This window comes from Bubalus bubalis, chromosome 20 (assembly GCF_019923935.1).
Source record: "Bubalus bubalis isolate 160015118507 breed Murrah chromosome 20, NDDB_SH_1, whole genome shotgun sequence".
Lineage (NCBI taxonomy): Eukaryota > Metazoa > Chordata > Mammalia > Artiodactyla > Bovidae > Bubalus > Bubalus bubalis.
Genome location: NC_059176.1, coordinates 45,203,236 through 45,216,380, shown reverse-complemented (window position 1 = coordinate 45,216,380; position 13,145 = coordinate 45,203,236). Strand labels below are relative to the sequence as shown.

At 49.1% G+C, this 13,145-nt stretch overlaps 1 protein-coding gene and 1 long non-coding RNA gene across 9 annotated transcripts in view; one reads left to right on the top strand and one right to left on the bottom strand.

Annotated features, from left to right (window-relative positions):
• The window catches only part of TM6SF1 (transmembrane 6 superfamily member 1), a 56,078-nt gene that overhangs the window by 40,008 nt on the left and 2,925 nt on the right, over nucleotides 1–13,145 (bottom strand). For 5 of the 7 annotated variants that reach the window (XM_006076584.3, XM_006076585.2, XM_006076582.3 and 2 more), the window contains exons 2-5: nucleotides 10,142–10,245; nucleotides 7,393–7,490; nucleotides 2,900–3,003; nucleotides 495–577 (exon numbers count right to left, since the gene is read on the bottom strand). In XM_006076584.3, the coding sequence (XP_006076646.1) occupies nucleotides 495–577; nucleotides 2,900–3,003; nucleotides 7,393–7,490; nucleotides 10,142–10,245 (389 nt within the window). Of the gene's footprint in view, nucleotides 1–494; nucleotides 578–1,076; nucleotides 1,206–2,899; nucleotides 3,004–7,392; nucleotides 7,491–10,141; nucleotides 10,246–13,145 lie in introns of those variants that run through there. The other 2 variants (XM_025271372.2, XM_025271373.2) reach the window with 2 other exon arrangements.
• On the top strand, nucleotides 1,228–11,761 carry LOC123330846. Of its 2 annotated transcripts, none has more exons than XR_006547065.2 (3): nucleotides 1,228–1,728; nucleotides 7,751–9,192; nucleotides 10,598–11,761. It is a non-coding gene; the product is annotated as an uncharacterized LOC123330846 (long non-coding RNA). The 2 variants fall into 2 exon arrangements; XR_006547064.2 differs by having other exon boundaries at nucleotides 7,748–9,192.

Sequence of the window (13,145 nt, the reverse complement as noted above, 5' to 3'; positions counted from 1 at the left end):
AAGCATAGGTTAATTTAAAACTATTAGGTATTTATTAATAGGTATGCCTTATTTATAGTACTTTAAAAGTAGACTTAATACAATATCCTGATTTCTGGCACACATAAATAACTTCTATATATCAGCTTTCAAGAATCTTAATTTTCAAGTATATTTATCATGTGCCCACTGTGTGTTGAGTTATATATAATACAAAGAGATGTAAGAAATATTTTCATACTGAATGTAGTGACAAACCCAATATTTACCCTACTAGATCTTTCTAGAAGTCATGAACCACTGATATTAGTCTAGTTGTTGAGTATACACTTTTGAAAATTGCTCAACAGCATTTCTTAAAAGGAAAGTTGGAAGGGAAAAGAAGTAACTGCAAAACAGCTCTCTGGTAAACTTGGAATTTCTTGGTTCTATCACAACCAAAATAGCTTCCCTATTTAAAAATTATTCCCATTGTTTCAGAAAAGGAAAGTGAATTTTAAGATAAAGTTTCTTACCTACAATGTTTCCCGGCACAAAAACAACAATGCTCATAATAATAGATCCGACCCAATATAGGCCAATGGTTCTATAACTTTCCCTGTAATGAAAAAAAGCCTGACTTAGCACACTTGTTTTAGAATACTATTAGTATAAGATGCTCCACAATTGATCTCTGTTGTAACCAGTAAAGTACGTGAATCAAAAATATACTGAATCAAGAGTAATAAATCCAGTACAAGGAACCCTGGTGATTGATCAAATTTCATTTCCCTATGTGATGAGCTATAGAATCCTCTTTATGTCCTTTTGCATAGGAAATTATGATTGCTACACCAATCTTCTGTTCAACCACACTATGGTCATCACTTTTGAAGGAGGCCTGCATTTCACTATTATTTATGAAACTCACAGCATGAAAGGGAAAAGAAGGTTCAAAGAAGAAAATTGGATCCATTTTTAAAATCATTTTAAGTATGAGTAGTAGGATGCTAATAAATGGACTTTCCCAGGTATCACAGAATTTCAGTCAAAGTCCCAAAGATAAATACAATAAGTGACACATAACCCATGTTCGGAAGGAGCTGCTAGACACATACCTCTAATCTTAGCAGGTGATGTTGGCAAAAAGTTTCTGCAACCGATAACTGACAACCCAAGATGGTTAAATCGCATCGCGGACTCAATAGACATGAGTTTGAGCAAACTCCGGGAGATGGTGAAGGCCAAGGAAGCCTGGAGTGCTGCAGTCTGTGGCGTCACAGAGTCGGACATGACTTAGCGACCGAATAACAAGTGACAGCCCACCTCCATAAGGGACTCAGAGAAATTAAAAAAGGGATTCTGTATTGGGAAAGAGAAGTGAAGAACACTGTGTGCTTTCTGCCCTGCCCTACCCCCCAAGCCCAATGTATCAGATCCCAGGAGGCCCATTCACGGTGACTGGGACTGTCAACAGGGGTAAAATCAGAATCTTCTTCCCCAACAGGACCACAGAAATGCTGGCCCACTCCTGGCAGGAGGCAGAGCCTGAGCATTCTCGGAAACACCTGCTGTGTTCCCTGGAGCTTGGGAACATTCATGAAGAGATGGGCGAGAGCCTAGAAAAGTCCAGAAATTAGCTGGAACTGTCTTGGAGTGGACAACTGGGTGCTGGGGAGGAGCACAGGACAGTTGTTCAAGCTGAATTTCAACCTTGTGAGGAGCAAGGATGTGAGACTTTAACCTGGAGCCAGAGGGAGGCCTGGGAAGGTAGGTGGACTTGAGACATCTTTAAAGGACTCCACCCCAAGGGTATACCTTCTGGGTTATAGGGGTTCCGGCAGAAAGAAGCTGTGGGTGTACCCCATGGGCAGAAGAGTCGCACAATTTCAGTCCACAAGAGCATCGCTCACGTCAGGGATCAGGGTAGTGCAGAGGCACCTATGGTGTGTGTGTGTGTGTTAAGTCACTTCAGTCGTGTCCAACTCTTTGCAACCCTATGGACTGTACCCCACCAGGCTCCTCTGTCCGTGAGATTTCCCAGGCAAGAATACTGGAGTGGGTTGCCATGCCCTCCTCTAGGGGATCTTCCTAACCCAGGGATCGAACCCATGTCTCTTATGTCTCCTGCATTGGCAGGTGGGTTCTTTACCACTAGTGCCACCTGGGAAGCCCGGTTCCTATGGCAGGGGTCTCCCAAGACCCCACACATGCACCGCACAAGGCAGAGCCAGCATACCACCTGGCTCCCAATACCCAGAAAATAGCACCGGTCATGTAAGACTGTGCTCCTCTTCCTTAATTCCACGTACACACACACGCTCCCAGAGGAGTGAGCTGAGAAGTAATAAAAGGACTGACCGTGTACCGCAGCCTCAGTGCAGACCGCTCAGTCTCAGGGTTAAACCTGAGCTGGAGGGAAAGAGAGAGATCTGAACGGAAAGGGGTCTGAAGTTTTGAATTACAATGGGCTTTTGTTTCTGGAAACGAAAACATTAAGGGGTCTGTGGAGCTGTCCACCATGGCAAAAAAAGTGTTAGTTACTCAGTCATATCCGACTCCTTGCAACCCCACGGACTGTAGCCTACCAGGCTCCTCTGTCCATGGAATTTCCCAGGCAAGAATACTGGAGTGGGAAGCTATTCCCTCCTCCAGGGGATCTTCCTGACCCAGGGATCGAACATGGGTCTCCTGCATTGCAGGTAAATCCTTTACCATTTGAGCGACCAGGGAAGCCAGAGGGGCAGTCCAAAGGCGTATGTTCAAAAGGGAGTAAGTGATACAAAGAAAAACAGCCGTGTCTCACTTGGGTCCACAGAGCCTGTACTCATGTCCATGTGCCCCTCTCTATGTATCTGCCTCTGTACATCCCTGTTCCTTACTCACTCGCCTGTCAGTTGCTAAGGTGACCCAGGCACACCCACCAGGTTAGCTGACTTACTCCCAGGCTATGGCTGCCACCATCACCAGATACATCAGATAATGAGCAGAGCCATCCCAGTAGCAGATCATATGTCCATAGGCCGTGTTCAGATACGGTTCACCCTGAGGAAAGCATAAGAAGTCCACTGTAAATAAAATTCAAACATTTCAAAGCAAAATACCAGACCAGTATTGCATGTAAACTAAAACAGCAGAACATACATGTTCGTCTGCTGAAGTGAAACTATTCAGAATCCGAGACAATTACAAAATTGGTAGGAACATGAAAATATACATGTTTTATATACATATATATGTATACAAATATACAGGACAGGGAAGCCTGGCAGGCTATAGTCCACCGGATCACAAAGAGTTGGACATGACTTAGTGACTGAACACAACCATGAAAATATACAAGTACCCTGGAGCCGCCGAAACTAGGGCCTGCCACAGCAGGTGGAATGAGTCTGTGCCTGTCTACATAGGTGTATTGTTGTTGTTCAGTCACTAAGTCATGTCTGACTCTTTGTGACCCCATGGACTGTAGCCTACCAGGCTCCTCTGTCCATGGGGTTCTCCAGGCAAGGATATTGGAGTGGGTAGCCATCCCCCTCTCTAGATGTTCCTGACCCAGCGATCGAACCCACATCTCCTGCACTGACAGGTGGATTCTCTACTGCCAGCTAGGAAGCCCACACAGGTGCATACAGTGATGCAAAACAAATGGTATCACAAGCAATCCTGCCCTTGTGGCGAGCTCACCGAGGCCAAGTCCAGTCTGTGACTAAAGGTGGCCAGGGGAGACCCTGCTGACCAGTCACTTGGCTGACCTTCAAAATTCATGCTGACCCAGAGGCATGCTGGACTGTGTGTAAGGAAGGCAGGGCTTTCCCCCGCCACTATCCCCTATGCAGGCATGGACGGGCTTCACACCCTGCCCCTCATTCAACCTTCTGAGCAGCACCACGGGATAGATACAAGTGACCCCATTTTTAGATGAGCAAACAGAGGTTCCAAGAGGTTACCTGACCAGCCTAAGGTCACATGGCTAATTCCTAGAAGAAACTGTACTACCAAAAAGAGCTGTGGGCTTCCCAGGTGCCTCATGGGTAAAGAATCCACCTGCCAATGCAGGAGATACAGGTTAGATCCCTGGGTCAGGAAGATTCCCTGAGAAGGGAATAGAAATCCACTTTAGTAGTCTTGCCTAGAGAATTTCATGGACAGAGGAACCTGGTGGGCTACAGTCCATGGGAGTCACAAAAGTGTTGGATATGACTGGGCAACTAAACAACAGAAAGAAGAAGAAATATACTTCCAAGAAATTTTTCGTTTTATAAACACAGGTTATACAATTAGCCATTAATACATTTCCTTGTCCCAGGTGCTTTACGTTTGCAGGCCACTACTAGAAAGTCACTGTCGAACCTGCCTGGGTGTTTCGTGTCATTCTGGCTCCTCCCCACTCTCCTGTCTTCCCTTCTCCCACATCTGTGCTCTCCTGCCTTGTTTCAGATGTCTTCCTAAGATGCCTTAAGACCTTTCCACAACAAGGAAGAGTGCAGATCAACCAGCCCGTCAATCAGCCAACCAAGCAGGGGGGTTTCTGTGCTTCCCTGGGGCAAGGACTGCCTGTCATCTTGCCTCACGCAAATCATGTGATCATCACGGGGCAGGGGGTGGGGCAGGGGGAGGGAGGAAACAACATACAAGTCAGACTTTAATACTCAGCCCAGCCCACATCTTTTCTCTCTGACGTGCTTTGATTGAATAATACCATCCAAGGCCATGTTGTTGTTGTTGTTTTTTTGGGGGGGGGGGGGGTGTTGGCCATCCCACGTGGCAAGTGGGATCTTAGTTCCCCTGCCAGGGATGGAACCTGGGCCCCTGGCAGTGAAAGCATGGAGTCTTAGCCACAGGACCGCCAGGGAAGTCCATCCAAGTTCATGGTTTTCATCATGCATGCCTACACATCTGGTTCTCTGAGCCATGCTGGCCTCACCTGTTGGCTTGCTGAGCATCTTCCACTGGATGGGTCCAGGGACTGTTCAAGCCCACCTCACCTCCTTTAACTCATCACCTTCTCCCCTCAACCAAGCCCCACTTGGCTTATGTTCATGGAGACGCCACTCAGCTCGCCCAGGTCAGAACCACAGGGTCGTTGTTCACTCCTCCTTCTCTTACGCAGTCTGCTGGCAGGTCCCATTGATCTGTCTCTATGATGTCAACCCCAAGCAGTACTCCTTCTCATCACAGCCTCATTCGCGCCCTCGGCATCCCTCACTGGACCTTTCCTACGTGGTCGTCCCACCTTTCTCCTCTCCTGCGATTCACCACACCCCTTCTCTTTGTGGTGGCTTCTCTTGCTGTGGAGCACAGGTTCTAGGGTGTGCAGGCTCAGTAGTTCGAGCACAAGGAGTCAGTAGTTATACCCTGCAGGTTCTAGAGCATGGGCTCAGTAGTGGCGCGTGGGCTTTGTTGCCCCATGGCATGTGGAATCTTCCCAGACCAGGGATCAAACCTGCATCCCCTGCATTGGTAGTCAGATTCTTGACCACTGGACTACCTGGGAAGCCCTCTTGTGTTTGTGCCTGCCCCCTCCCAGGCCACTTCAGAGGCTCCTGATCTTCTGGCCAAGGTCTCCAAAGTTCCACCCTCGGCCCTCCTCTCTACCTTCTCCTCTCTTCTCAGACCTTCAGGTGCCAACTGTCCTGAGATGGTCCCTGTATCTCTTCCCCGAGCCCAACACCTGCAAAGCCTTGCCTGCTGGGCCACCTGCCAGGATGTCCCTCACCCGCCTGAAACTCCTCACATCCCCAGATGAACTCAGCATCATCCCTGCCTGGCAATGCAGAGCCCCGTACTGTTTCTCATCTCAAAGCCTCTGCCCACACTGTCTCTTCTCCTTGGAGTCCCTCCACCCCCAAGTCTATCTGGGAAACGTGTGTCATCCACTGCCATTGCCATTTTTAAAAAAGACTAGGGCAGGGCTTCCCTCGTGGCTTAGTAGTAAAAAATAATAATAATAATAATAAGCCACCTGCCAATGCAGGAGACACAGGTTCCATCCCTGGTCCGGGAAGATCCCACATGCCAAGGGACAGCTAAGCCTGTGCACCACAACTACTGAGCCTGTGCTCTAGAGCCCGGGAGCTGCAACAACTGAAGCCCTAGAGCCCATGCTCCACAACAAGAGAAGACCCCACAATGAGATGCCCAGGCACTGCCACAACTAGAGAATAGCCCTGGCTCTCTGCAACTAGAGAAAAGCCTGTGCAGCAAAGAAGACCCAGCACAACCAAAATTAAATTAAAAAAAAAATTTTTTAAGCTAGGGAAGCATCACGGAGGGCCCCCTTAAGTGCTCCCAGAGTCAGGATGGCATCTTAGCCCTTATTTTCCCCATTGCCCCCAGCTCATCCCTGAGACCTACTCATTCCAGCTGCTCAAATTTTCTGAAGTTCATCCCTCCTCTCTACTGTAGTTCATGCTTGGCCTCTATCTGGGTCACCTTCATGCCCTCACTGGCCCTGCAGGACACCTCGTGGCTGGTGTCCTAGCTCACAGCACTGACCCTTCCCTTCAGGCCCATCCTTCTCTGAGCTGATTGCATTGTCCCCTTACTTAACATCTTCCCTCATACAAGGGACAAAACCCAAACTCCCTTGGCTTGCACTCAGAGCTCCCCATTACCTGAAACATGAATGATGACTACACTGCTCCTTATTTCCTGTGTGACCTGGAGTGTGTGACTTAACCTCTCTGGGGCTACATTTATCACAGCATCAAATCAGGAAAGAGGACCAGCTCTGCCAAGTGCCAGGTAGATTGATAATGCTGTGATGAGGGGCAGAGCACATATTCATCATCACAATCAAATGGCTTTATTAACTGACTCCGTGCTTGGCAGTTTACACATTTAAGACTGACTGACTTGGGCTTTCTTAAGGAGTAATGCATTGATAACAACAGATACACAGATACTGAATTCATTTAAAGACCTCTGCTGCTGCTGGTACTAAGTCACTTCAGTCGTGTCCGACTCTTTGCAACCTCATGGACTGTAGCTCACCAGGCTCCTCTGTCCATGGGATTCTCCAGGTAAGAATACTGGAGTGGGTTGCCATTTACTCTGCCAGGGGATCTTCCCCACTCAGGCATTGAACCCTCGTCTTTTACATCTTCTGCATTGGCAGCTGGGTTTTTTACCACTAGTGCCACCTGAGAAGCCTCAAAGTACCCCATTTATTTTAAACACAAGTAGAGGAGGAAGGTGGTGAGTCAGGTGTGAAGAGAGAGTTGTAAGACCCAACACTGAGGACAGCTGCCTCCCACAATCTAGTCCTAACTTTCCGCTTCACTTTCCACATAACTGAGTGTCCTGCGTCCACGGCAGTCAATGAAATATCACGCGTCGTGCCTTCTTACATGACACGAAAGGATTTCCAGCTACAGCAATGCTGTTGCGTCGCCGACCCTTCGGTGCGCGTGGTGGCCAAGCGCCCCCTACCTCTCTCAGGTAGTGCGTCATGAACCCGTCGATGATCCCATCTTGTTCCAGTCCTATGATGAGGTTTACGACGCTGGTAAATCCGAACACAGCGTACACTAGAGCAGAGAAAGCAACAGTTCAGAAAGCCGCAGCTCAGGGGACAATGCCTAAGAGCTTGGCGTCCACCTGTAATGATTTCTTTTTTACTTTTAATTTTATTTATTCGGCTGTGCTAGGTCTTAGCTGAGGCATGTGGGATTCTAGTTCCCCAGCCAGGGATTGAACCCCGGGACCCCTGAAGTGGGAGCTCGGAGCGTTAGCCACTGGACCACTGGGGAAGTCCCCAGTAATGATTTCTTGTCATGTCTTCCAGAAGACTCTATAGATGCTGTCAACACGGACTCACAGAACGTACCTCCCGTGCACACAGCTGGAGCCGCCCGCCAGTGTCATGAACCTGCAACAGGACACCCACTGGGAAGAGCGCATAACAAGGTCCCAGGGGATTCTACTAGGCTGCCCGACTCCCCTCCTCCACTTCCTACACGTGGCTGCCAAGGCCACATCTGCATTCCAGCTGGGCAGCAGGAACGAAACCATTCCCCTGTGGCCCAGGGAGCACAGAGGTGACCATTGACTCAAAAGAGATCATTCACATCAATGGTTACCAGGTGGCCCGACTCATAGTGTATCCAACGTGCTTGCCTAACCCCACACTGGAGATCCTACAGACAAACAGTGACTGATGTGAAAGTAACGGTTGTTTTAGGAAGGAGTGCTAGTGATTTTTAGAAAACTGGATATGAGGTGGAACCATTGAATATTAAAGAGGGAAAGCCACAGCATCTTAGAGAATCTCACTAAGGCTGTGAGAAGTTCCTCAGTGGGCTGAAAACTACCAGCAACAACTACCAGCTGAAAACTACCAGCTAAGGAATAATACTTTTTAAACAGTGAGCGATCAAATTTACCATGTGGCGGTTTGTCAATAAAGCTCTCTGTTCAAATCATAACAAGTCAGCATCAAACTGTGTGATGGGCATGGATGGTAAAAAAATCTGCTGGTGGGACTTCCCTGGTGGTCCAGTGGTTAAGACTCTGTGCTCCCAATGCAGGAGCCATGGGTTCCATTTCTGGTGGAGGAACTAAGATCCCGCATGCTGCATGGCACACCCCAAAAGAAAGAAATTTTTTTAAAAAACTTTAATGGTGAATATAAAAACAGGTGTGAAACAAGAAAATGCCCAGGAAGGTGGGCAAGGTTAACTCACAGAGCAGGGAAGTCGGCCTTGCCCCAAGTCGGCAACCAGGAGTGCAGTGTCTACACTTTCCCTGGAAGAGCGGGAGGCCCACACGTGCCCTGCCTCCCCATGCCTCTGTGTAGGCCTTTGGTCCAGATCTCGCTGACAGTGATGAGCCATTAGGTGATCAGCCATTGCGTGTCTCCCAGAAGAGGAAGCCTTCAGCGACTGATCATTCAGCTGTTCTATCAACAATCGCTGATGCCAACAGCAGGGTCAGGCTCTGGGTCACTGATGACAAGGATAGTCCCTGCCCTCCAGTCGGGGCTGCACTGACTGACATGAGGACAGAGGGCTGAGGGAAAGGAGGGTACTCAGCCCTGAGGAGCCTGGAGAAGCACGAGTGCAGCTGAGCGAGGGCTCCATGGAGCACAGAGGAAGGGGAAGGAAGCCGGCAGCAGGAGGCCAGTCTGCAAACGTGGGCAGAGGCCAGACCAGCGGCAGGGGACTGGAGGCAGAAAGAGGACATGGATTCAGACAGGCCCAGCTCATCGGCTGACTGGCTGTCAGGGCTTAGGTAAGTTTCACTTCTCTAAGCTTCAGAATTTTTTATATGCAAACTGGGAGAAATCTGGGTCATCAATGCTGTCTCATTGGCTGTAACCTTGACCCCATTTCTAAGCACCTCTGAGCCAGATTCTTCATGTGTGCAGGGAGGATATTGTTGTGAAAGAGAGAAAGTGAAAGTGTTAGTCGCTCAGTGTCTGACTCTTTGTGATCTCATGGACTGTATCTGCCAGGCTCCTCTGTCCATGGAATTCTCCAGGCCAGCATACTGGAGTAGGTAGCCATTCCTTTCTCCAGGGGATCTTCCTGATCCAGGGATCAAACCCAGGTCTCCTGCATTGCAGGCAGATTCTTTACCATATGAGCCACTAGGAAAGCCCTGTTTGTTGTGAGGATTAACTAAAATGATACTGCTAATGTGCTCAGAGTCATACTAGGCACACCACAGGTGCTCAATCAGTGGCGTTTTCATTGAAGATACATGTGTATTTGCCAGCCAGTGGTTCAAGTACTTTACAAACAGTATCTTATGTAATGTTTGTACCAACCCTCCACAGCAAGTACTATTATTTTCCTCATTGTACAAATGTGCATACTGAGGCACCGGACAGCTAAGCTCAAAGCCAAATGGAAGGGGCTGCAAATAGCTGGCTGAAGGCCGAAAGCCACGAAGGAGCTGGTACAAGAGCCGGGGTCAGAGGTCAGAGCATGGCTCCAGGCAGAGGCGAGGAACAGAGGGGTGTCCTGCCTGGGTCCCAGCTGGGACAGGGTGGGGTTCACTGCTAGTCAGAGTCCTTCGCTTAGAGGGAGGCAGGGCTGTGTCTTATGGAAATACTCTTGCACTTTGCATCACCTTACCAGTTGGCTCAGAGTATTCACAGCCACAATGGAAAACAGACAGAGGCTCACATGTTGTGCTCTGAGGTGGACACAAAGGGCCCCCTCCCACGGAGACATACCATAGAACAGTGGGTCCCGAGGGGGTTTTCTTTTGACCAGGACACGAGCCAGCAGGGCCACCAGGAGCAGGACAACAGCAGCAGCCCCTACAATCGTCCAGGAACTGCAATGACCAGAACAGGGAGGTGGTCACTTATCAATATAAACACACGGGTGCATGGAATTTCCTGGCTATTGAATGCATTCTCTCCCAATGCAGCTTCTGCCTACTGCCCAGGCACTGTGGTGTTCATGAAGTCTGTCTATGGAGCTTGGGCCCCTTTGGGCCACCTGTGACTTTCAGGGACCAGGACCAGAGCTACCAGGCCCTCACTCTCTGGTCATCCCACCCACCTGGGCGAATGGCGTGTCTGAGTGCCCTCTACCACTGTTCGTCTGCCATTGTCCACCTGCTCCTCCAAGCCCCGTGCCTGATGTCTGACAAGCCTAACCACTGAATCTGCCTCCTTCCACAGGGCTGGCTGGAAACCTTCACACTGAATTCCAGGGAGCATGCAGGAGTCACAACTACATCACCTTCTAAGGAAGAAGGGCCCCGGGCTGTGTGTATAATCAAAGGGACCAGAGGACCAGGCCAACCCAAGGGGAGAAGAGCTGGGGCTGGGCCCAAGGCCTGAATGAAGCCAGCACCCCCACACCCAGGAAGCCAAGGTGAGCTAGGCTGGGCATAGCCCTGGACTTCCTCCTGGGAAAAGGCATGGCCCAGGGGGACAAGGAATGAACAAAGCCGCTCCTCGACAGGACAGAACAAGGGCACAAGGCTTGCTGCAGTGAGCAGTCGAGGGACCGGGAAGCTGGTACCTACTCTGCCCCTGCCTGTGGGCCTTAGGAAAGTCATGTCATTGCATCATCTGTTTTTTAGTTAATTAAGACACATTGAGGGACTTCCCTGGTGGTTCAGTGGTTGGGACTTTGCTTTCCAATGCAAGGGGTGTTGGTTCAATCCCTGATTGGGGAGCTAAGATTCCCACATGCCTAGAGGCCAAACAATCAAAACATAAAACAGAAGCAATATTGTAACAAATTCAATAAAGTCTTTTAAAATGGTCCACATCAAAAAATCTTTAAAAGAAAACATATTAAGGAAAAATGCATTGCATATCCCTATAAGCCAGTCACTGTGGATGAAATAGAGAGACCCCTGTCTACACAGGAGGACCTATCTCAGTGGGCTAAGCTCTCTAACCCAGAGGTCACATCCAGTCCTAAGAGGTATTTTCTCTCTCATACCTCCACACCGACAGGGCATCCAGTTCTAGACGAAGCACTGCCCAGCCCATTCCCAGGGCCTGCTTACACTAGGGCCTCCTCCGTAATCCTCAAGAGCTGCTCTAGAACCACCCCTTAGCCAAGACCCTTCCACACCATCACAGAGGATGTCTGGATAACCTTTGCTGTATGTCCCCGGGACTTCTGGAATGTACCCTTCACAGCCCAACAACACCTACTAATAGCTGAAGGAAAAACTCATGCTGAAGTTCACTCCACACTCTACAGTTGGAATGGGTGCAGGCAGCAGTCAGAAATCTGCTCCTAATATCAGAGAGGGAGTGACCCATCTGTGTGCAGGTAGACGAACCCCAAGGAGAGTGGCCCCAGGCTGTATCCTGTGCACCTGGCCCCAGGCCCCACTTAAGAGTTGAGGAGTGGTTTCTGGGAATCAGCAGCACCCAGACTTTCAAATGCCACCTCAGACCTACAGATTCAGAATACTTCAGGTGTGGGGTATGGGAATAGGTTAATTTTTTCAAGATGCCTGGGTGAGTATGCACAGAAAGTCTGCCTGGAGACCTCTTTTAAGATTTTCAGGAACTGATGGATGAGTGAGGGAGGGAAGGAAAGGGAGAGAAAGAAAGGAAGGAGAAATGCATGGATGATGGATGAACGGATGTTTGGATGGATAGATGGATGGACAGATGGATGGATGACATGATGGATAGTGGATGAATGGACAGATGAATGGATAGATGATGGATGATGAATGATGGATGGATAGATGGATGGATGACAGATGATTGATGGTGGATGAATGGATGGATGACAGATGGATGGTTAGGTAATGGATAGTGGAAGATGAATGAATGGATTATGGATGGATGGATGGTGAATGATGGATGGATGGGTGGAGGAATGAATGGATGTTTGGATGGATAGATGCATGCATGACAGATGATTGGTGGTGGATGGTGAATTAACGGATGGATGAAGAATGACAGATGAATGGATGACAGATGGATGGTTAGATAATGGATAGTGGATAGTGAATACATGGATTGTGGGTAGATGAATAGAAGGATGCATGGTGAATGGAGGAGGACATAGTTCTATGATAAAAATGAAGATGACCATGTCGGTGTCCTCCTATTTCAGAGACTGAAATAGGAGGTTTCTAGTGCCACACATCAGTGGATGCTGCAGGCTCCTCCTGTAGGATAAGCCAAAGGAGGAGACGATGAAAGAGGGAACTAATATGAGTCAGGAACACACTGCTGGGCAGAAGCATCCTGTGAACAGAGAAGAGGTTAAGGTGCTGTGTAGGCTGAAGGGTCAGGAAGATCCCCTGGAAAAGGGAATGGCTACTCATTGCAGTATTCTTGCCTGAGAATTCCTTGGACAGAGGCCCTGACAGGCTACAATCCATGGGGTCACAAAGAGTCGAACACTAGTGAAGCAACTTAGCACACACGCACACCCGCACGTGTAGGCTAACAGAAGTTTTCATCACAGCCTGACTGTGGCAGGGGCCAGGAGACAACTCCCATCCCTGTTCCCATCAAGGACCCGGCTCACAACCAGCACCATCACACAGCTAGTGCTCTTCTGGACTAGAGAACAGTATAAACTGCTTCATGGTGTCTGCTCCCACTCTCCACCTCTAGGGGAGGAGCAAAGGATGAAAAGTAACTGGGGCAACAGAGCATCTGCATCTCCCAGTGACAGCCAAGTGCAGGACCTGCTCAGAACAGGGAGAAATGGGTCCAGCAGGGACCTGGAGGTGGGGGG